This window comes from Hipposideros armiger, unplaced genomic scaffold (genome assembly GCF_001890085.2).
Source record: "Hipposideros armiger isolate ML-2016 unplaced genomic scaffold, ASM189008v1 scaffold_46, whole genome shotgun sequence".
NCBI lineage: Eukaryota > Metazoa > Chordata > Mammalia > Chiroptera > Hipposideridae > Hipposideros > Hipposideros armiger.
This window is the reverse complement of record NW_017731396.1, coordinates 2,995,992-3,019,512: the sequence shown is the minus strand read 5'-3', so window position 1 is coordinate 3,019,512 and position 23,521 is coordinate 2,995,992. Positions and strand designations below refer to the sequence as shown.

General features: G+C 55.4%; 1 protein-coding gene across 1 annotated transcript in view; it reads left to right on the top strand.

Annotated features, from left to right (window-relative positions):
* Positions 1-6: 6 nt before the first annotated feature.
* DISP3 (dispatched RND transporter family member 3) overlaps positions 7-23,521 on the top strand; it is a 25,263-nt gene continuing 1,748 nt past the window's right edge. The window contains exons 1-19 of the mRNA XM_019639846.1: positions 7-1,027; positions 1,930-2,149; positions 4,989-5,125; positions 6,011-6,145; positions 6,685-6,845; positions 8,198-8,337; positions 9,915-10,063; positions 10,317-10,478; positions 11,315-11,476; positions 13,176-13,289; positions 14,048-14,184; positions 15,337-15,521; positions 17,403-17,533; positions 17,615-17,787; positions 18,731-18,857; positions 19,407-19,552; positions 21,656-21,815; positions 22,390-22,503; positions 22,926-23,092. Coding sequence (XP_019495391.1) covers positions 193-1,027; positions 1,930-2,149; positions 4,989-5,125; positions 6,011-6,145; positions 6,685-6,845; positions 8,198-8,337; positions 9,915-10,063; positions 10,317-10,478; positions 11,315-11,476; positions 13,176-13,289; positions 14,048-14,184; positions 15,337-15,521; positions 17,403-17,533; positions 17,615-17,787; positions 18,731-18,857; positions 19,407-19,552; positions 21,656-21,815; positions 22,390-22,503; positions 22,926-23,092 — 3,555 coding nt within the window. The 5' untranslated portion in view covers positions 7-192. The remainder of the gene's footprint in view (positions 1,028-1,929; positions 2,150-4,988; positions 5,126-6,010; positions 6,146-6,684; positions 6,846-8,197; positions 8,338-9,914; positions 10,064-10,316; positions 10,479-11,314; positions 11,477-13,175; positions 13,290-14,047; positions 14,185-15,336; positions 15,522-17,402; positions 17,534-17,614; positions 17,788-18,730; positions 18,858-19,406; positions 19,553-21,655; positions 21,816-22,389; positions 22,504-22,925; positions 23,093-23,521) is intronic.

The following is a 23,521-nucleotide window of genomic DNA, read 5'->3' as shown; positions in this document are numbered from 1 at the left end:
GAAGCAACGGGTGAGGCCTTTAGGAGAGCCCAGAAGCCGGGGTCCCAAGCTGAGGAAGGGGGTCAGTGTTGCTGGCGGCACTGGACCTTGCCCTCCCGGCCACCAACCTCGGGCTTCTGGAGTACCCTGGGTTGGGCCTTCACCAATCCGTGCTGTGCGGGTCTGGTGCTCTTCCTGGGCTGCAGCATCCCCATGGCCCTGTCAGCCTTCATGTTCCTCTACTACCCGCCGCTGGACATTGACATCTCCTACAACGCCTTTGAGATCCGCAACCACGAGGCCTCCCAGCGTTTTGACGCCCTTGCGCTGGCGCTCAAGTCCCAGTTTGGGTCCTGGGGGCGCAACCGCCGCGACTTGGCTGACTTCACCTCTGAGACGCTCCAGCGCCTCATCTCAGAGCAGCTGCAGCAGCTGCATCTTGGCAACCGCTCACAGAGGGCCGCCAGGGCCCCACGTGCCGTCTCTGCTGTCCCTCAGTGTGTCCCAGGGTCGTGGTGGGACGCCTCTGCCGCCCGGAAGCCAGCAGCCAATTGGAGCAGGCGTCTTCCACGTGAGACCCTGGCGGATCTGGCAGCCAACCAGAGTGAGGTCCGGATGGACCAAACGGCAGAAAAGAATGGACATCGCCAAGTTGGCACTCCACCCCCTGTGGTGGCCGTGACCAATCAGAGCCGTGCCCGCCGGGGGACCTCCCACTGGGACTACTCTCGCTCATACGTGAGCACCAACACCCAGACACACGCGCACTGGCGCATCGAGCTCATCTTCCTCGCACGTGGCGATGCGGAGCGCAACATTTTCACCAGTGAGCGGCTGGTCACAATCCACGAGATTGAGCGCAAAATCATGGACCATCCAGGCTTCCGGGAGTTCTGTTGGAAGCCCCATGAAGTGCTCAAGGACCTGCCACTCGGTTCCTACTCCTACTGCTCTCCGCCCAGCTCGCTCATGACCTACTTCTTCCCTACCGAGAGGGGTGGCAAGATCTACTATGATGGCATGGGCCAGGACCTGGCGGACATCCGGGGTGAGCAGGCCTGGGTGTGGCCAGGGGAGGAGCTCTAGAGGGTGGGGTTTGAAGGAACCTGGGGGTGGGGCTTGTAAGGGGCGGGGCCTGAGTGAGATGGGGAGCGGGGCTTGGTGGGGTTTATTGGAAGGCTTGACTTCTTTGGTTCTGTACTTAAGAGGCTGGTAGGAGGATAGGGAGAGACTTGGCTGTGACACAGAGTCAGGCTGGAGCTGAGCGCTGGGCAGGCCTGAGGACCATTAAGGAAGGGCTGGTAGCAAAGTGAGCCCACTTTGAGTTGGCATCCAAGGGGGGCAAAGAAAGAGATTTGGGCGCATACCTGGATTGAGAGATTGTGAGTTAGGCCGCAGCCAGTTAGAGAAAGCGTGGGGTGAGGCTTGGGCTTGAGGTTTGTTAAAGGGAAGCCTGGGTGTGGTTACAAAGAACCCGGCATCTGGTTAGAGGAAGATAGGGGCGTGGCTGGGGTTGAAGGAAGACCAAGGTGGGGTTAGTTTGAGGCAAATGGGGACGGGACTGAGAAAGGCTGGAACTAGGCCAGAGAATTGTTGTAGGGGTGGGGCTTGGGTGTGCCTTTTAAGGGGGGCATGGGTGGGGTTCTAGGCAGATGAAGGTGCAACTGCAGAGACTGAGCCTTGAAATTAGCTGAGGTTCGAATGGAAATGAAAATGTCAATTTCGTGGGAGGCCTTGGAGGGGACAGGCCTGGGAGCTGCTCCTCTTGGGCAGCTGTGAGTTCTCTAAACCATCCCTCTGTCCCATTAGGGACAGTTTGAGGCAGCCAAGAGGGAGTGTCTCAGCTCTTTAGCAAGCGGTAAAGTGGCGGGGAGGGCAGGATGACCTTGATGGAGGACTGGTATGAGCTGACCTACTGAGCTCCTTGGGCCCCCATCCCTGCCCCTGCAGGCTCCCTGGAGCTGGCCATGACTCACCCCGAGTTCTACTGGTATGTGGACGAGGGCCTGTCTGCAGAAAACCTGAAGAGCTCCCTCCTGCGCAGCGAGATCCTGTTTGGAGCACCGCTGCCCAACTACTATTCGGTGGATGATCGCTGGGAGGAGCAGCGGGCCAAGTTTCAGAGCTTCGTGGTCACCTACGTGGCCATGCTGGCCAAGCAGTCTACTAGGTGGGAGGTCCGGCAACACCCGGCATGTGCCTGCTATGTGTGTGCCAGGAAAGGGCTGTATTAAAGTCAGCAGTTGGTTTCCAGATGCTTCTTTCTCATAAGCCCCAGATCTCCCTGAAACATTTCTCCTAGGAAGTCTTTCTTCCCAAACCGGAGGCAGAGCCAGATTTAGCCTCGATGTCCCTCTGACAGGTGAAGGGTTCCTTTTCTTGATCAGCACTAATGACGAGTGGGCATGACAGCTCTGGAGGAGACAGGAAATCCCAGAACTCTTGCCCTGGAGGTCTTGGGTATTGATTTTTCTCCAGCAATGGTGCTAGAGGGCTTTCCAGAAAGAGTATTAATCAGGGAGTCAGGAGTCCCTCTCTACCTCTGATGCCCAAGGAGATAGTTCCCTACTTGAGTAATGGGGATGATGAGTCCTGCTACCCTTCTGGAGTCTAGAGAAGATGAACTTAGAGGTTAGACAGTGGGTGCTTTGGGTGGTGGGTGCTTTGGTTGCCCCCCCAAGCCATGGGATGTGTCTAAGAATACAACGGGGCCCCTCCCCACCAGGAAAGGGCACTAGATAGTTTATCAGTCCTGCTGGGCAGTAACTCCAATGCCTCTGAGTCCCCTGCCCTGACAAGTTAGCCCTGGGCACAGGAAGAATCATTCTGCCTGAAATACCCTCATTCATTCCTTTACTCATCCATTGCATTGAGCAACTACTGTAATAATCAGAGCTAATGTTTATTGAGCACTTACTCTGTGTCGAATGCTGTTCTACACCCTTTATTCACACCATCTCACTTAATTCTCACACCATCTCGGTGAGGTAGGTGCTGTTATGGTTATCTCCATTTTACAGTTGAGGAAACCGAGGCACACCACCAGTAAGTAAGTTGTCCAAAATTACAAAGCCCATAAGAGGTGGAAGGGATTAAAATCCAGGCGTTCTAATCCGGAGCCCTCATCCTTTGGGTTTTCTATGCCAGTTGCTGCACTCAGAGCTCCTCTGTGCCCTGCTGTTCCACGCCAACCCCTGTTCATCCACTAAGCTCCAACCTGGGCACCGTATCCCTGAAGTTGGATTAAATGCCCTTCTCCCTACTTCCACAGTCCCCGTCCTTCTCCCTAAGGGAGGCAGGAAGGAACATACACGGCTTTTGAGTCAGCTATATCTGGGGTCAGACCCCAGTTACTGCACTAGCTGTGGGAGTTTCACTGAGCTATTTCACCTCTCTGAGCTACAATTTCATCATAGCCTTTGTCCCTCTGTATTTTAGTTGTTTAATTCCTTGTAATCCTCAAATCAGCAACATCAATAGCCCCCAGGGACTTGTTAGAAATGCAGAATCTCAGGCTCTCCAAGCCTTTCCCAGACCTACAAGATTTCATTCAAGTTTGACAAAGGTCTGGTTTAATTATGTCTCAATAGAGTGTGAGTTTGTTGAAGTCTGGGATTGTTCCTAGCTTGTTTCTATGGGCCTACCTGCTAGCACAGTGCCAGAAACACCTTAGGAGGGATTTATCTGGGGGTAGATGGATGGGTGGATGAATGGATGGATGGAGGTGCTCTGAGGAAAGGTACTTGGCTGGGTTGGGAAGCTGGAAGGGGCTGGCTGTAGAAAGATCTTCAGGGTTTCAGATACCAACAATTGCCTCTGCCTAATAGGTTCTGCTGCCAAGGCAAAAACCCCTGCTCTGGGTAAAAAAAAAAAACCTCTCCCCCTTTCCATCCCCCTTGAGCTCCATAGAATTGGTGACTACCAAGACCCTTGTAGACTTGACTTAGTACCTTCTTTTGGATTCATAAAATCTTTTTTTATTATTCTATTATTGGTTACCCAAGAGATGGCAGCATGCACCTTGACTTATTATAGAATAATACAAATTATCACTTTTACTACTTTTTCTGATAATACTAGAATCTTAGAACACAGTTCACTGCATTTATAACCCCTTCAGCCTTTTGCATTTTTGTTGCATGCATTTTAATTCCATATACATTTTAAACCCTGTAAGATATTACATTTTCACTTTAGTGAGTCAGTATCCATTTATATTTACTCACATATTTACCTTATCTGCTGCTCTTCATTACTTTCTACAATTTCACATTTCCCTCTGGGATCATTTTCTTGGTATCTGAGCAACTCTCTTTAGTATTTTTTTTTTTTTTAGTGCCGGTTTGCTGGGGATAAATTGTTTTGTTTGCCTAGAAAACATCTTTGTTTTATTTTTATTTTTTGAAGTATATTTCTGCTGGTATAGAATCATAAATTGGCAGTTATTTTCTTTTAATACTTTAAAGATGTCAATCCATTGTGCTCCGACTTCCATCATTTCTGTGGTAAAGTCAGATGTCAATCTTTTTGTTGCCCCTTTGGATGATTGTCCTTTTTTTCTGTGGCTGTTTTTAACATTTCTCTTTGTCTTTGATTTCACCAGTCATGCTATGATTTATGCTGGTATGGTTTCCTTTGTTCTGCTTGGGGTGCACAGAACTTCTTGAATCCGTGGGTTGATAGCCTTCATCGGCGTTAGCAATTTCCTGGCTATTATCTCTTTGAATATTGCTTCTAACCTCACTTTCTGCCCCTTTTCATTTTAGGATTCTAATTACACAAATATTCGCTCTTTTCACTGAGTTGCATGTGTTTCCAGTACTCTTTTCTAGGTTTTTCTTTTCTATTTTTCTTTCTGTGTTTTGGTTTAGGTATTCCAGTTCACTGATCCACCTTCTATTGTGTCTAATCTGCAGTGTATATGGATAGCTCCTGGTCTTCCTCCCAGGGTTGACAGCCACCTCTAACCCACTTCCGCCTTTCTCTACCTGTGTCCTCCCTCTCCCCAGCAAAGTCCAGGTTCTTTATGGGGGAACAGACCTCTTTGATTATGAGGTGCGCAGAACCTTCAACAACGACATGCTCCTGGCCTTCATCAGCAGCAGCTGCATTGCCGCCCTCGTCTACATTCTCACGTCCTGCTCAGGTAGGTGCCTTCTCTCCTCCCAGTGTGCTCCTGTCTGGACAAAACCTTCCTTCTCAGGAATGCCAGAAATAGTCTCAAATCCACCATCTCAGAGCTGATGAGGAGGGCCGCTCAGAAATCACCTTTGAACCCCAGGCAGGTAGACTGAGGGCCAGAGGCAGGTTGGGCCTTACCTGAGTGTCCTCACTCCCAGGACCTCATAGTTTAACTTTTTGCTCTTTGACTATCTTTTTCTCGCTGATAACTTTGTTTTGGGGAGTCCAGAGTATTGGACCCTTGTTATGGATTATTCTGTAGCTTGTTTTACAGCCCAAGTCAGCTACCCTTTTGCCCCTCGGTTTACTTTTCCAGTGCCGCCTTCCCATGTACCCTAGCTGCTTTTTACTACGGGTACCGTAGGTTTTCTCTATTGCCCAAGTGAATGAGACATTGGTAATATCTTCAAAAATGGAAAAGACATCCATTCATCTATGTAACAAATATTAATTGGGCACTAGCTATGTGCCAGATGCTCTAAGGTGCCAGGGATCCAGTGATAAACAACACAGACACACTTCCTACCCTCACAGAACCTTTGCCTCCTGGGGTAACAGATGTTAACTGCATGTTTAGCATTTCCTATTAGCCCTTGAGGTAAATTCTGTAAAGATGAGAGCCCATGAGCAACCTGCCTTTCTCAGAGATGGCTTCCTCTGCCACTTGGGCCTCTGGCCCAGGCCTTCTCTGGGCATGGAGACCTGTGCCAGGCACAGACGGGGTAGTGAAGGGTGCTTCACAGTGGGGGGCAACTGGGAGGCAGGACCGAGCTGGGCTCAGGGACACTGCAGGGTGTGTGTGTTCTGCTGGGTGCCCCCACTGTATGCCTTGTCTCCTTGCCCCACCCAGTGTTCCTGTCCTTCTTTGGGATCGCCAGCATTGGCCTCAGCTGCCTGGTGGCACTCTTCCTGTACCACGTGGTCTTTGGTGTCCAGTACTTGGGCATCCTCAACGGGGTGGCTGCCTTTGTGATAGTGGGCATTGGTGAGTTGCTTCTATTGCCATAGCAGTGGGCTTCCTATATGAGAACTCGGCGCCCAAAAGGGCCTTCTCCCTGGGTGTAAAGCTTGGCTTTCATGGAGGTTCCAGAAAGTCCCTCTCAGACCTTAGAGCCTCCAGAGCGTGGTGGTGGGTAGAGTATATACAGTGGGCAGATCCTTAGTGTACAGTGCTTAGAGCCCCCAAGGGGTGGAAGGAGCAAGGGCGGATATGCTGTGTAGAGGTTAAGGTTGGTGGGAAAAGTCTAGGAAAGGTAGGAAGCAGGCTAAGATTTGGAAGAAGGAGCCTAGTTCTGGGGATGGGGTGGGGCCAAGGAGCATGGTGGGTGGGGCTTGGATTCTTGGTGGGTGGAGCCAGAGTCGGATGTGTCTTTCCACATTCCAGGCTGAGAAGCAGGGCTCCCTTGGAGCCTGACCTGTCAGGGAGCCTCAACAGGGTTGGTCTAGGCCGAGCCTGGGCCTGGTCTTGGAGCTCGTAGAGTGATCCTGAGCCTGCCCCTGCTGGCACGGGACTCCCTCCCCTAGGTGTGGACGACGTCTTTGTGTTCATCAACACCTACCGCCAGGCCACCCACCTGGAAGACCGACAGCTGCGGATGATCCACACCATCCAGACGGCGGGCAAGGCCACCTTCTTCACCTCCCTGACCACGGCCGCCGCCTACGCAGCTAATGTCTTCTCCCAGGTGGGAGACCGCCCTCTGTCCCTGTCCTGGCCTCTCCATTCCCCCCCCCCTCCGTACACACCTGGCCTTTGGTCTCTGCTCTTCCCACACACCCCTTCTCTTGTGACCACACAGCCTTTGCCTCAGGCACTCACTGTGTCCCTGGGGTCCATTTTTGTTCCCTATCACCGCTATCAGAACGTAACAAGTGGAAAAATTTTAATACGCATAGTATTTATTATTTATGCTTGTGAATATAAATATAGTAACCCAGCATCTGCCCTGAAGGCACTTGGCAGTTTCCCAAAGCTCTTTTGCATTCAGGCCTCGTGACATACTTATGACAAAGGTATCATTACATCCCTATTTTCCTAAAATAGAAACTGAGGCCCAGAGAGGGAAAGTGACTTTCCCCAGGTCACACAGATGGTAAGTGGTAAGCCTAATCGCATCTCCTGACCTCTGAACTCTTTCCACCCAGTGGCTTCACACTGCATTGTCATCATACTGCCTTTCCTCTCGCTGGCCCCATGCTCCTCCGGCCTCTGAGTTGGGCTCAGGGGAAGGATCTAAGTTTGGTCCATGTCCTTGGTGCTGATAGAACCTGCAAGGCAGTGAGCCTGCCTGAGTCTTTGAGAGATTTTTATGACCTGGGCTGAGTATCCCGCCTAGAAACTATTAAATGTGTTGGGATTACCCAGGCCTTCCTAGAGAACCACATCCAGGAAACAGGCAGAGCTGGGTTCAAATCCCACCTCTGCCATTTACTGGCTGTGTGACCTTAGGCAGGTCGTTTAACCTCTCTGAGCCTCACTTTCCTCATGGCTGGATTATTCAGGGACTGAAATGAGAAGATGACGGCGAAAGTGTTTCACAAACAGGGAAGACTTGTCTGCCTGTTGGCTACAGTTTCCTCCTGACTGCTACCCCTGTGCAGGTCCCTCCCCGCTGTGACATTTCTAGAGCACACCCATCGCTCCAAAGCTCCTGACTCCCTGCTCCCATCCCATGGCAGCATTCTCTCCATTCCCTCTCACTAACACATGACCTAGTCTAATGTCTCCCTCTGTCCCCCAGTCATTTACGTCAGGACAGTTTTCAGGCACTTGCTCTGTGCCGGGCACTGTTCCGGGCTGTGAGCCACAGTGTAGACAAGAGCCTCCACTCCTCCCCTGTTGTGTCCCCCAACCCTGGCACCAGCCCCTGCCTTCTGATGTCCTCCTGGGCCAGTGGCTGGCAGCCTGAGCCCTCTTATCCTGCCTCAGTGTCACTGTGGTTTCAGGTCCTGAGTGCTTTGGCTGCAGAGCCTGTGGGCTCCTTCAGCTCCAGGCATGACCAACCCCCCATCCCCCACTCTACCTCTTCATCGCCAGATCCCGGCTGTCCATGACTTTGGCCTGTTTATGTCTCTCATTGTGTCCTGCTGCTGGCTGGCTGTGCTCTTCACCATGCCTGCTGCCCTGGGCATCTGGAGCCTTTACATGGCACCACTAGAGGGCTCCTGCCAGACCAGGTGAGCTGGGCAGGCCGGGGTGGGGGTGCCTGGCCTCCTCCCACTGAATATCTCTAACATGGCCTGGTGATTGGTTATTGAGCCCCTTCTGTGTGCCCAGTCCTATGCTGGGCACTACTGGGGGGCAAGGAACGGAGAAGAGAGCCCTGTCGGGTGGTTACCATTTGTGACCACTTGCTGTGTGCCATCCCCCCCGAGCCCACCCGAGCCCCAGGAGCCTGAGAGCTGGGTCCTTTCATTCTGCCCATTTTACAAATGAGAAAACATGGGCTTGGAGACGTTGGTCAACTTTCTCAGTGTTGCAGATTCAGTAGGCAGCAGAGCCTATTGAAAATCTGATTCTGTATTGTATGCTGTTAGCCGCCATGTTAAATATCCTCAAGGTTCTTGTCTTGGTGGAGAAACAATATTTAGACATAGTGAGCCATGTACAAAATTGAACGGGTCAGTCCAGAGTTGCTGCCGGAAGTTGAGGGACCAGGGTCTCGTGGGCCAGTGGTCAGGGGAGTGAAGGCAGAGTAGATAAATGTAATCTGGCCTGGGTGGCTGCCTGGGCTTGGGAATACTGAGGAATGACGGAGGGCCTCGGGCTTGAGGCAGGGCACCCAAAGGCAGAAATGTCAGGGGTCTGTGATGATGTCCACCTGACTGGTGAGCCAAGGAGGAGTAAGAGGGACACAAAAGCCCAGCAAGGAGCTCAGGCTTGGGCCCGGGACTGACCTCTCAGCTCTCCCACTCACACCCTCCCTTCAGGGCCACCATGGTTGGTGGTGAGGGCGAGGCACTGCCATCTACACTGTGAGCATTCAGATTTGACTATTTCTGTGACAGTTTTATGACACAGAAGCAAAATGTCTTGGGGAAGGGAGCCATTTTCTAGTCTCTCCAGAGACATCACATAAGCCCCGCCCCACCCCCCTGACCCCCAGGGTGGGGCCGTGGCTGCAGCAGCCTCCCAGTCCTGGGCGGCAGCCTCAGCCTGTTTGCTTGGCAGCTGTGGAAACTTGGGTCTATTCCTCAACCTCTCTGCGCCTTAGCTTCCTTTTCTGTAAAACAAGTGTAATTCCTGTGTAGGATTCCTGTGAGGATTAAGTGAGAGAATCCACATGGGGCTTCCAGCTTGTGCCTGGCTCACAGCATTCATTATAATCGCCGTGTGTATTATTCTGGTCCCTAGGGTGGGCCTCGTCTTCCCCACATTCACTCCAGTCAAGGCCTCAGCTACACCGCCTACACCCTCAGCTCAACCTGTTCCCTCCTCCTTCTGGTGTCAGAGCCTTGGGGCCGCATGACAGCAGAGGCATGAGTCCTCTGCTTTGGTCACCTTGGTGCGTGGGGGGACGCTGTGTTGCCATCCCCTCTCCCTGGGTAATGGCTGCTGTCACCATTTGTCTCCCCAGAGGAAGAGTGGCTCCCAAGGGCCCTGGGGGGAGATGGCACTGGAAAGAAATCAGGCGCAGACTTCTGGAAGTCTGTGTGAGATGTCAGTGTGACACCGGGGTTCCAGAGCCCTGCCCCGCCCTCCCCGGACACCCAGGACCCTCGGGGCTCAGCCTTCTCCCCCGCTTTCTCCATAGCTGCCACCAGAAGTGTGGCCGCAAGCGTTCCCTGCACTTCCCCGGAGATGTGTTTGCCACTCCCGAGCGGGCTGGGGGCAGCCCCGCCCAGGGCCCCATGCCCTACCTGGACGATGACATCCCCTTGCTGAATGTGGAGGAGGAGCCAGGTGAGACCTGGCGAAGGCCTTTCCCTAGCGAGACCTGGGGGCTGCCTCTGTCGGGGGAAGTAACTCTTACAAGATGGTTTGAGGACAGGCGAGGCCTGAGGCCGGAGGGCGGGGGGGACCGGGGGGGCTGGAGGAGATGCTCCAGGGGATCCCCATCAAGCATTCGGGCTCCCCTAGAGAGGGTGGAGACTGAGGTGGGCTTTGACTCGGATCTGGGCCAGGCCTCTGACAGGCCACTGCTCTGCCCTGGCAGTGTCTCTGGAGCTGGGCGATGTGTCTCTGGTGTCTGTGCCCCCAGAGGGCCTGCAGCCCACCCCCGAGAGGGCCAGCCGGGGTCAGCTCATTGCTCAGCTGCAGGAGCTGCTGCACCACTGGGTCCTGTGGTCGGCCGTCAAGAGCCGCTGGGTGATTGTGGGTAAGTGGCTTCCCACCCTCCTTCCCCTCTGTCTTGCAGCTTCTACCCAGTGTCTGAGCGTAGGGGACAGACTCCCCCAAAGAACGTATGGGCATTGGGAGCCCACCCCCTCCTGCAAATGAGCTAGAGGTCAGAGCCCTGGGTTGGCACCCCTCACTCGCTCTGAGCCTCACTTCCTTCCTGTGTGAAATGAAGCTGGCCCCCAATAGCTTTTGTTTATTGAGCACCCACTATGTGCCAGTCATCATGCTGGGCAGTAGAGCAGAGTGCTTAATGCTTGAACTCTGGAGTTAGATGAGTATGGTTCCCAATTCTACCATGTGCTAGCTGTGTGACCTTGGCCGTGTCCGTCAGTCTGAGCCTCGGTTTTCTAGCCTATGATTGAGGGTAAGAATAGGCTCTATCTCATCAGGCAGCTGGAAGGAATGCCTTAGTGCATGTGAAGAACTAAGCCCAGTGCCTGGCACGCAGTAGATGCTCAATAAACATTAAGTCCTATTATTATCATTATCAACAGTATTGAGGGTTGTGTACAATCAAGTGGATATGCCAGCTCTTTATAAATTGTTAAGTGCTCTAAGATGATGGCTGGTTCTTGTCCAGTAGTGTGCGTTTATAGCTTATAGTCTGATTCCCAAGTGACACACATAACAACAGCCAACCCTGGAGGACCGATGCCTCGCAAGCTTCACCCACAGGCTGGCATGCTGGGCCTCTACCCACTCCTGTGGGACCCTCTCCCTGCTGAGCCCCATAAAGGGAACAGCCGTTTGCCAGGGGTCTGGAGGCATCACCTGGGCCCCAGCCCTTCCTAGTATGGCATCCTTTCCTCGCAGGGCTCTTTGTCTCCATCCTCATCCTGTCCCTGGTGTTCGCCAGCCGGCTCCGTCCCGCCAGCCGGGCCCCCCTGCTCTTCCGGCCCGACACCAACATCCAGGTGCTGCTAGACCTCAAGTACAACCTGAGCGCTGAGGGCATCTCCTGTATCACCTGTTCAGGTGAGGGTTTCTAGCAGAGGTCCCCTGAGGGCCCCTGTTCTCTTTGGAGTCCAGGTCTCAAAGACTGTTGGCCTGAAAGATACCAGACCCAGGTTCAGTGTTTCCACATTTCATTAAACACATAATGGTTGTCAGCTGCCCTGGTTCAGGGGAGACTGCAGTGGGTGGGACAGGCTTTCAGAGCTCAGAGTTCATTCTGCCACTCGCGGCCAGCCATTATAGTAGTAGAACTGAGCTGTGATGGAGGAAAACGGTGCCTGGGGAGCTCAGCATCATGGAGGGCTTCCTGGAGGAGGTAATGTCTAAGCTGAGACTTAAAAAAATGGGGAGGAGTTAACCAAGCTGGGAGGTTAACTTGGCTTGGAGGGAGAGATGATAGTGGCTGGGGCCAGTGCGCTCATGGTGGCAGTGGAGTCACGAGGCATTTAGGAGGTGAAATCCATAGGACTTATCCACAGTGCATGTCAGAGATGAGCAAGGACGTGAGATGTCTCCTTGCCTCAGAGGTGGGCTGGGCTAGGCCCTCATTTTACAGCGGGGAGCCTGAAGTCAGGGTTGGGGGGGGAGGGGAGTCAGCCCAAGGTCATGCAGCTTTGCCAGGGCAGTTAGAAACCAAATGAGAAGATGCGTGGGCGAGTGTGCCCAGCTCCTGGGAGAGCCGCTGACTGCTGTAATTGCCTTCACCTAATTAGGGCGGTGTTCAGATTAACTTGGCCTTCCCTTGGTAACGGCGTTAACCAAATGCATGATAATTGACTGCAGCTCAGAGAGGTGCCCGAAGAGCCCCTCTTAAATTGGAGCCAGCCCCAGCCACATCCCCAGCTCCTCTCCCGCCAGCCTGGGCATGCAAATTATGCTCCATTATCACTGCAGCTACAAGGGCTCCTGCTGTCCCTCAGGGCCTGGGGACAAAAAGCCGCCTCCATTCCCATTTCACAGGTGGACAAACCCCAGGATGAGCCTGGGGTTCCTGGAAACACCTGGAGCACGGCCAGGACCCCAGCCAGAGTCCAGCCCCCAGCCTCCTGTATCTCTTAGCTCTCTGAACTGCCTCTTAAAGGGAACCCCTCAGATTATAGCAAAAAGAGCTTCATTTTAGGAGCAGACAAGACCGGGTTCTAACGGGGCTTTGCCTCTCACTTGCTCTGCAGGTCACGTAACCTTCCTGAACCTCTGCTTTCTTCTTTGTCAAGTGGGGTTAATAATAATGACCTCCTAGGATTATTGTGAGGATTACCGTTTTGAAGGTGTAAAATTTCTCTCATTAAAAAACCAAAAACTCATCTACAATGCTTTGGCAAAGCAGGAAAGTTTCCCATCCCCTGTACTAGCTGGTAACATTCCATTTCTAATTGCTCCTGTTTACGGAGCATTTATCACCAGCTCAGTGGATAAGAAACAGTGTCCCATGTGGTCCTCAGCTGCCCTCCGGCGGTACTGTGTCAGTCCATTTGACAGGAAGGGAGCGAGGCCTGGCGACTCTGAGGAGGGAAAGTTTCCGAGTGTCTCTCTCTGGCTGACAGGTTGCCTTTCTCTTGCCTTCAGATGCCTGTAAATTCAATATTTGATGTTTTATTCGGTTGCGCTTAATTTCTTTCAGACCCCTGACACTCCCTCTCCCCAAGCTGAGGGCCTTGGGGACCGTGTCCCTGGGGCTGTCACCGATCCCAGCCTGTCCCTGACGCAGTTTGGGGGGTAGGTCTGTTCCAGGAGAAGCCCCACAGCCTGCAGAACAATATCCGGGCGTCCCTGGAAAAGAAGAAGCGAGGTTCAGGGGTTCCGTGGGCCAGCCGGCCTGACGCCACCCCGCAGGGTCAGTGGGGAGTGTGGTCTGGCTGGGGAGGGGGGCAGTGTCGGGGGATGCCTGCCTGGTGCTAGGGTGTGGGGGCCCTGTGAGGGGAGCGGATTCAGTTACGTGAGAACAAGAACCCGTAGAGGGGTTGGATGGGGCGTGAACTTGGTGAACCTGGGCCCTGTCCCGCCAGCTCTCCCCAGCCAGAACTTTGGGGTCCCCTCCTGCCACCACTCCAGCCCAGCCTGTGGTGCCCCAGGAACCGGCCCTGAGCACCAAAGTCGTTCTGGGTGGGAGAGGGCAGGGGGGTCCTGAACACTGGGGTCTCTATCAGAGGTGGGGTGCTGGGACACATGTAGGAATTAGCTCCCCTATGGGGCAGTTCTGTATGATTATCGTCACTCCATCCACGCCCACCATTGTTGTTACCAGCACCAGCCCCACCATTCACACTGTGCGCCTGTCATTGTCACCACTGCCGCTACCCTAGTCCGTACCAACACATCTTCAGCACAACTTCCACCGTTGCTGTCACTCCCTCCACCCGTGCTGCCACCCCAAACCGGCGACCATCATCACGTCCCCCTCTCTCCATGCGGCCACCCCATCCTGGTGACCACTGCTTCCCCACCACCCATGCCACCACTCCATCCTAGTGCTCACCATCACCAAGGCCAGGGCTCAGGTCCTCAGTCAGCAGAGAACGGACTGCTCCAGGGTCGGGGGAAGCCAGTCGAGGTGACTGTCCACCCCCATCCATCCTTCGTCTGTCCCCATAGACTCCCCAGGCACCGTGTACGTCTCCAAGGTGAAGAATAAAGGCCACCTGGCGGTCTACAGGTTCTCCCTCAATGCCAGCCTGCCTGCCCCTTGGCAGATCGTGTCCTCTGGGGACGGGGAGGTGCCCTCCTTCCAGGTGAGCCTGGGCTGTCGGGAAGTGAGCTGCCGCTACCGGGGGAGAGGACCCTCAGTGCTGCTCTGGTGGGCACTGGCCATGCAGGGAGGGGAAGGCCGGGTCTGTACGGCTGGAGCTGCTGCAGGCAGATGAGGACCCTCTCCCACTGTCAGCCAGGCCTGTGGCAGGGCCCTGCAGAGTGGGGAGAGCGTGGGCTTCCACGTCAGCCAGACCTGGGTTCGAGTCCTAGCTCTGCCGTTTACAATCTGTGTGTCTTTGGGCAAATTACTTAATCTCTCTGGGTCTCAGTTTCCTCATCTGTGAAATGGGGATATGAAAAGTACCAGCCAGGGTTGTTGGGGGGACATGAGGTAAGGCCTGTGCATGACATAACATCTGGAGCACAGCAAGTGCTCAATATAAGGAAGCCGTTAGTTAAGATTGATGTTCTTGCAGCTGCTCCAGCACCCCAGAAAAGAGCCGCTGAGGGCAAACCCAGGCCTCTACTTTTTCCCTTGCAGGAACCATTTGTGTTTCTTTAACATGTTACACCCTCCAGGGTGACACACATGTCAGCACATTTGCTCAGGGTTTTTATTTCCACTTGAAAGATGAGGTTTCAGAGGCGTTTCCTGACTTTGGGCCTTTGCAGCGCTGTTTCCGCCGCCTAAAAAGCTTTCCTTCCAGCTTCACGCACGCTGACCCCTCATTCGGGCCTCAGCATGAATGTCACCTCCCCGTAGAGCCCTGTCCTAAGCATCCTTCTCAGTTTGCTCTCCACTTCCTCTGCCCATTTACCCTTTGTCTTGCCATCCTGATGGTTTGATTCAGAGCCCTTAAAGGAAGCAGCGCATGTGATTGGCAGCCCAGGAGGGCAGGGACCAAGCCCGCCTCGCTCACTGCTGTATCCTCATTGCCCAGCTCGGGGCCTGGCATGGAATCAGTGCTCAATTGAAGGAAAGGCTGAGGCTCAGAGAGGGAGGGCAGGATTTGCTCTATCTTCCAACTCGAACCCAGGCCGTCTGAGCCTCTGCCCAGGGCTCTGTCCCCGACTCTGAGAGCTGGGGCAGGGTGGGACACGCCGAGGAGGGAGGGGATGGAGCCTGAGGCCGGGCCCAGGCCAAGGCAGCCTCCCGGAGTCACATGTCTTGTCTCTGTCGATCCACTGCTTAGGTATATAGAACGCCTTTTGGTAACTTCACCAAGAAGCTGACCGCTTGTATGTCTACAGTAGGGCTGCTCCAGGCGGCGAGCCCCTCCCGCAAGTGGATGGTGACGACCTTGGCCTGCGACGCCAAGCGGGGCTGGAAGTTTGACTTCAGCTTCTACGTGGCCGCCAAGGAGCAGCAGCACACCCGGTAACAGAGCCTTGCAGACAAGCCTGTTTCCACCAGCCCAGCCCCCCTTCCCTCCTCTCTCTCTCCCCGTGAAGGCCAGCAGGCACCTTTAAGAAACCCGTGTCCATGGCCACACGTCTATTCAGATAGTTCTGTGCCCAGGACAGGGGAGTGGGAGACAGCGGCAAAGATGAAGGCCCGTGATCCACACCCCGATCCGCCGCTCTCCCTCTCCATGGGTCACAATGGCCACCTTGCTGTTCCTCAGCATGACAGGCAGTCCCCACCTCAGGGCCTTTGCATTTGTCATTCCCTCTGCCTCAGATGCCCTTCCTCAGCCCCTCAGGTTGTTGACTTCTCAAAATTCAGGTCTCTGCCCAGCTGTCCCCTCCTAGGAGGAGCTGTCCCTCACCAGAACTCCCTCCCCCATTTAAAGCAGCCACGCCTGACCTCTCTCCTTACATCACCTCACTGCTTTCTTTCTGGCCCCATCACCCCCTGGAATCGTACTGATCTGCTGGCTCGTTCCGTGGCTTCCTCAGGAACATGGACGTATTTCCTGAGGGGGCGCCGTGGCTAATTTCCATGCCGTGTCCCCAGCACCTAGCACAGTGTCTGACACTCAGCGGGTGCGGAATGAAGGAATGGGTACACTCTGCCCTTCCTCACCATGGCGCTTATCCACTCTCAACATGTATAATTAATTCAGAAAATATTTACTGTCCTTCCTCAGACTGTAAGGTGACAGGAGAGAGGCTGTCTGTTCTATATGCTGTGCTCGGGCCCTGCCCCTTACCTGGCACGAAGTACGCGCCCCAAAATACTTCACTGCATTCTGTGCCTTGGGGAGGCGGGTCTGAGCCAGCTGGGGGTGTCTTGGTGTCTTTCCCCAGGTTTCATCCCCCATGTTCAGCCAGGGCCCTACATTCATTTAGCCATTGAGGCCATGGTAGCTGAGGATCTACTCTTCCATCCATTTATTCATTTCACAAACATTGAGCACTGACTGTGTGCTGGCACCATGCCAGAGCTGGACAGTAAACAAGACAGATGTGCATGTGTCCTCAGGCTGACTCGCAGGAGACAGCAGCTAACAAGTCACCCGCAATGTCATTACAAATTACGATACGAGCTCTGACAGAAAGAGCCAGGCTGCCATAGTCTAGAAAATAGCAGCTCGGGGCCCTGCACTGGTGACACATGGGCCTGTGGTCCCTGTCAGGGCGTCACCTGAGGACATCCAGCACTGCGTGAGGTGGAACTCTGCTTGGGGCAGAAGGGTGTGGCGTGGAGGCAGTGGGGTGACCAGGACGGGCTCTCTGGGCCCTTCCAGCCTGGTGCGCCTTGGCTCGGGGGGTGGGGGTACCTCTTGCCTGCCCTCCCCTGAACCCAAGGCTGGGCTTGCTCTGCACATACACAATAGCAACTGGAGTCAGGCTGCCCAGATGAGCTTAGAACATTCTAGAAAGAAACTTGAGCTACATCAGGTCCATTGGTGAGCAAACTGACCATAGACCCTTTCTTCAAACAGAAGCTTGAGTCTGCATAACTGTTCAGGTTGAGGCGGGGCTGTGGGGGGGCCTCTAAGCAGGGACCCCCAAGGATAGCCCTGGGGCCCCTCTGTGAATTCTTGCACCACCTGGAGGGCAGTTTGAAAACTGCTGGCCTCCTTTAACCCACTTGCCACAGGTGGGGAGACAGACTCATGGAGGGGAAGGACCTTGATCAGGCCCATACAGTGGCCTTGGCAGGGGCCGAACTAGAACTGGCCTCCAAATACCAGTCCCCACCCAAGCAGAGAACAAATCCCCAGTCCAGCCCCTGCACATGCCACACCTGCCTCACCTCCCTGACTCGTTCTGGCCTTGCCAGCCTCAGCCCTGGCCTCCCTTGCCTCCACAGGAAACTGTACTTTGCACAGGCCCACAAGCCGCCTTTCCACGGGCGCGTGTGCATGGCACCTCCCGGCTGCCTGCTCAGCTCCAGCCCCGACGGGCCGACCAAAGGCTTCTTCTATGTGCCCAGTGAAAAAGGTACACGCGGGGAGGCCTCAGTGGGGTCTGGGGGGGAGGGGCTGCACCCTGCTCCTGGTACAGCTGTGACTCCCCTTGCAGGGCCCAGGGCCCGCCTCTCGGCCACCTTCGGCTTCAACCCCTGTGTGAACACAGGCTGCGGAAAGCCCGCGGTGCGGCCACTGGTGGACACGGGAGCCATGGTCTTCGTGGTTTTCGGCATTGTGGGCATCAACCGCACGCGGCAGGTGGACAACCATGTCATTGGAGACCCGGTATGTGGGCCCCCTTTGAGCAGATGCCAACTAACTGGACTTGCAAACAAGTACCAGCCCGAGGGCCACCCTCTCAGCCCTCCACATGCCCTCAACCAGACCAAACAGGATCCCCACTGGCCCCTGGGTATTGTTTCTCTGGAGGACTGAGAGGGGTTGAACTCTTAGACTCACCCAGGAATCAGGACATTTGGGGCCCGAGCTGGCTGCCCCTCGCCATTAGGAGCTGGGACAAAGATGAGGGAAAGACACGTGTGTAAAACCATCCATCCTTCCTGCTGCAGGAGGCCCTTGCTGTGTGCCTCGGCTGTGGGGGCCCTGCCCTGTGTGGTCTTTCTCCCTTTGTACGTGTTTGTGTCCTACGCTGGGTTCTTGGGTGTTTGGGTAGCTGATGGAGCCATGATTAGGTGTGTTCCTGGCACTTAATGGGTGCTGAGCGTGTGGTAGGAAGGATTGTGGGTGTAGGTCATGCCCCTGCCTTGAGAAGTCGGTCCACATGGGAGTCCAGGATCAGGCATGAGGTAATTGGGGAGCCAGGTGGAGTAGAAGGACGTTTCTCTGTTCATTCCAGACCACGAGTCCGCAGGTGTTCAGGGTAGGGATGGGAGGCCGGGGGGAGACAAGGTGACGCTGGAGGACAGGTAGGATTTGGCTGTGCAGAGGGAGAGGAGGAAGCAGGAAGCCCAGGTGAGTGTTGTGAGTGAAAGCAAGGACATGAGACCAAGGGGGCTTGTACAGGGTGGCGGGGGGCAGCGAGGGGACAGAGGTGCCGCTGAGGGCAGGCAGAGTAGGGTGGGGACCACGGGTGGCCACGCAGAGGGCTCAGCGTGATGGCAACAACAGTAGCAGGGAGCTGCTGCAGGTTCCTCCCCGGGGTCGGGACCTAGGACTGAGTTCCTGACTCACTGAGCGGCCTGCACTGGCTTGTGTCTCCTTGGGAAAGGGCAGCGTCATCTATGACAGCAGCTTTGACCTCTTCAAAGAAATTGGGCACCTGTGTCGCCTCTGCAAGGCCATTGCCGGGAACTCGGAGCTGGTGAAGCCAGGCGGGGCTCAGTGCCTGCCCTCAGGTGTGTGGAGTGAGCCAGTTCCTCAGAGTGAGGAAGGGCTGGGGGGACTGGGGTCCAAGGATGGACAGCTCTGAGGACACTTGTGCCCGGCATGTGGGTATCTGCAGAAATGTATCTGCGCCTGAGTGTCCACACTGGGGGTGGGGTGGGGGTGGGGGGGAATGTGCAAACATTCACATGTCTTTCAGAAGAAAGCAGGCTCGTGCGTGAGCATGAACTGGCCCAGAGGTGCCCATGGAGGGAACATGTACATCTGCAGGAGTAGTTTTTCCACAGTTGGGAACAGGGGCTGACCCACAGGTGACCTGGTGAGGTCATGCCAGGGCTCTCCCTGAGAGCACAAGATGTCATCTCCACCCCATAGCAGATGGGTGTTGTAGGTTCCCAATGACATTGCCAATGGCTACACACACCTTTTTTAAATTTTATTAAATGTACCCTCCCACACTCGCTCACAGACGGGTGAGTACATATGCACGGTGGGCTGGGGTGGGGAAGGGTGCTCTCCCGGGTCCCCACCACGACCCCCCTCTCTCCTCCTCCCTACAGGCTACAGCATCTCCTCCTTCCTGCAGATGTTACACCCTGAGTGCAAGGCGCTGCCCGAGCCCAACCTGCTCCCAGGGCAGCTGTCACACGGGGCCGTGGGCGTCAAGGAGGGCCGCGTGCAGTGGATCTCCATGGCCTTCGAGTCGGTGAGCCCCTGATGGTCTCGACAGGCACAGTGCGGAGTACTTGCCTTATGTGTGTCACATCTGGTCCCCGGCTCTCATTCCAGATGGGTGGGGTTGCTCTTCAGGGGGGCAGACAAGGCCCAGAGAGGTGAAATTGCTTGTCCGCAGTCACCTGGTTAGTGAGCACCAGCATCGAATGCTAACCCAGCCACCTGACTAGGAGCATTGCCTTGCTGCCACGCAGGCTGCAAGCCAGCTCCCGCCAGCCTCCTCCCCGACCAGCACAGGGTTCAGGGGCAGGTGGGGGTGGGTCTGGTGAAAGTGCAGGACGCTCCCCTCCGCCGCCATCAGGGGCCAAGTCGTAGGCCACAGACCCCAGTGCTGGGCCTCCCCCAGGAGGGCCCGGAAGCCAAGAAACCAGCCATCCTACACGTCACTGCTTCCTCTCTCAACCCCAACACTCTCTGGGGCCCACACAAGGAGGCACACACTCGCACACCCCTGACCTGGGCATCTGCGGGCCTCACCTCCCTGGCACTTTGCTGTATGAGCCTGGCCAGGTCTGCCCCTGCTGGCTGCATATTAAGACCTGGGGTCCAGGGCTGCTCTGGTCCCGGTGTGCTCTGCGTCCTTGAGCCGATCACTCGTCCCCCTGGCCTCACGTTCCTCCCCTAAAGAATAGGGCAACAGATCCCTGCCCTCCCCCTGATGGTGATTAAGAAGCAACAGTGAGATGACGTGAGGTGCTGGAGAATGAGAGTGAAGGTGACAAGGGTACAGGTGGAGGCCGAGTCTTGCTCTCCGGCCCATCCCTGCTCTCCTTCCCACCACGTGGGCCACTCACTGCACAGGCAGCCGAACGTCCGCCACCAACAAAGAGGGCCCAGCGACCCTCCCAGCTCTGAATGAGCCCCAGGCTAATGCAGACATCAGTCCAAAGCCCAGGAAGATTTTTTTCTTTAATTGGGGTAAAATACACATAATAAAATTGACCATCTTAATGATTTTGAAGTGTACACTTCAATATTAAGTACATTCACGCTGTTGTGCAACCGTCACCACCGTCCATCTCTTAGCTTTTCATCTTCCCAAACTGAAACTCTGTCCCCATTAAACTCCCCGTTCCCCTCCCCCAACCCCTGGCAGCCGCCATTCTCCTCTCTGTCTCTGTGAATTGGACTCCTCTAGGTGCCTCCCTCATATGTGGAATCACACAGCATTGGTCTTTTTGTGTCTGGCTCATTTCACTTAGCGTGATGTCCTCCAGGTTCGTCCATGTTGTAGTGTGTGACAGGATTTCTTTCCCTTTTAAGTCTGAAGCCGCAGACAGTTTCAGACAGGAGAGAATTCCTGCTCAGGCTCCTCCACATGACAGGATGTCACTTCTAAGCCGACCCCCACCAACGCTCAGATACACATATGCATACAGACACACTGTAACTGGTTTGTGCTCGTGGAGAGCAGGATGAGTGCCTGTCTTGTCACCATCCCCTGAACAGCTCCTCACAGCTGGACACTGTGAACCAGACGGGCTGTTCCCTGCCCTCCTGGACTCAACAGTCCAGCCAGGAGATGAGCAGGTTGCCAGAGAGTGACAAGAACTGATTCCCAGGCCAGAGTTTGTGTCCCCTCCTGCTCAGGGGCATTTGGCCACATTGTCTGATCCTGAATCGGGCCACCTAAAAAGTAACAGGCTTCTTTCAATAGGTTTCTTGCACAGCCCACAGGATGCCCACCTTAGGGTATCAAGGTAGGCTTCCTGGAAGAGACAAAACCCTAGTGAGCCTTGAAGGATGAGCGGGCGCTGGCTTGCAGGCGGGGGGGTGGGGGGTGGGATGCAAGAGCAGCGCATGCTCGGAAGGTGGTTCTGTTAGAAAGGAACAGGGACTTTGGTTGCATTGGAACCTGCTGTTGCCGTAAGCATCAGATGTGAGCCCAGAGGCTGGCAGGAGGTCACCTTGCACTGGCTCATCCTTCACCCTCCTCCCCGCCGCCAAGATAAAACACTCCGTCTGCAGGTGTTCAGGGACTGGCTGCCTCTGCCCTCGAAGAGACCAGCCATAGCCTGGGAAGGGTGAGGGGGCCACAGCCACCTGCCCGTCTCACTGCTCATGTTCCCCGCAGACCACGTACAAGGGCAAGTCCTCCTTCCAGACCTACTCGGACTACCTGCGCTGGGAGGGCTTCCTGCAGCAGCAGCTGCAGACGTTCCCCGAGGGCTCGGCCCTGCGCCGAGGCTTCCAGACCTGTGAGCACTGGAAGCAGATCTTCATGGAGATTATAGGTGAGCAGCAGCCGTGCCCCTCAGCCCTGGGGTCCCGGTGGGGCAGATGGAGGCAATGGAGGACTGGGAGGTGACTGGATAGGGATGGCATGGCATGGTCTAAGCCACACTTGTCATCTTCTCAATTCTGGCCCAGAGCCCTGGAGAAACTGGAATGACCCAATGGCTGGGAACAGCCGTCAGCAGCCGGAGTTTGGGTCCCTGCCTGCTCAGGGGCATCTGGCCACATTCTCTGACCCTGAGTGTGGCCACCTACAAAGGCACAGTAATGACCATTATGGTAGCTCGATGTCATTAGGAGCCTGTCTCAGTGCCAGGCCCTGTGCTGAGGGCCTGACCTGTGTTCTCTCTTTAAACTCCAAATGAGGCCACGGGGTAGGTACTCCTATTACCCCATTTTACAGATAAAGAAGTTGAGGCTCAGAGAGGTCAAGTGGCTTTCCCAGAGTGACAGCTCGGTGTGACTGGGCCCATCTGTGTAACCCCAGTGACCTCTGAACCATGGGGATGAGGGGAGGTGGTGGGCACCCCGCCCGCACAGCCCAGCTGAGGACCCTCTCCTCTCACCTTGCAGGGGTGCAGAGTGCCCTGTACGGCCTGGCCCTCTCCTTGCTCATCTGTGTGGCTGCGGTGGCCGTGTTCACCACCCACGTGCTGCTCCTTCTGCCTGTGCTCCTGAGTATCTTGGGTATGTGTGTGGCCGAGGGCCAGCAACGGGCAGGGGTCCTGCTGGGGGTTTCTCTCGACCCTGAGTTTTCACATCTCAGTGAAGGCTTCCTGACTGCCCCCAACCCCAGCAGAGTGACCCTCTGCTCGGTGCTGTGTGGGTGGTGGTCGTTCATAGGACTGTGCCCCACAAGTCTGTGCTTCCCGAGACAAGCCAGGTAGTGCTGTGGCTAGCTTTCTGCCCAGTGACATGTTGCTGTACCCGCGCCCTGCCCTCCCCGCCAGCTCTCTGTGGCCCTGTTTTTCTTGCCACCAGAGGTAGGAGCTCCACTCTAGACTTTATCCCATTCCCCAGGGGCCCTCTGACTTTGCCCAGCACCCGTCCAAGGCTGTGTGGGGAGGGCCCGGTCCGAGCTGCCTTCCCGCCCTCCCCCACCCCTGCAGGCATCGTGTGCCTCGTCGTGACGATCATGTATTGGAGCGGCTGGGAGATGGGCGCTGTGGAAGCCATCTCCCTGTCCATCCTCGTCGGCTCCTCCGTGGATTACTGCGTCCACCTGGTCGAGGGCTACCTGCTGGCCGGAGAGAACCTGCCCCCCCACCAGGCCGAGGTGAGCGCCCTGCCTGCCCTTCCCCTCCCTGTGAATCCTCTTCCACCTCAGTGAAGCTGGGGGACCCCCAAGGACAGCTAGACACCCCCTGTGCCCGACCCCCAGCCAGGGTGTGTTTTAGGAGCTACGGTTTCCAGGGCCGATCTCCCAGGGGACTCAAATTCCAAGGCAGCGCCACCAAAGCAGTGCTGTGGGCCCCCAGCCTCCGCCTCCACAAGTGAGCATGAGGGGTTGCACCAGGTGATGTCCAAGGGCCCTTTCGGTTCCCTGAATGTGAGTTTTATTCTCCAGCCTGCAGAGCAGGGTTGGGCCCTTCATTCGTGACCCTGAAGCCACCCACTGGCCCTTTGTACCTTAGTGAGGACATGCCCATGACTCAGTGCCAAAACCAGCTCTGGGTCTCATAAAGTTTTGGTTTTTTCCTAGTTC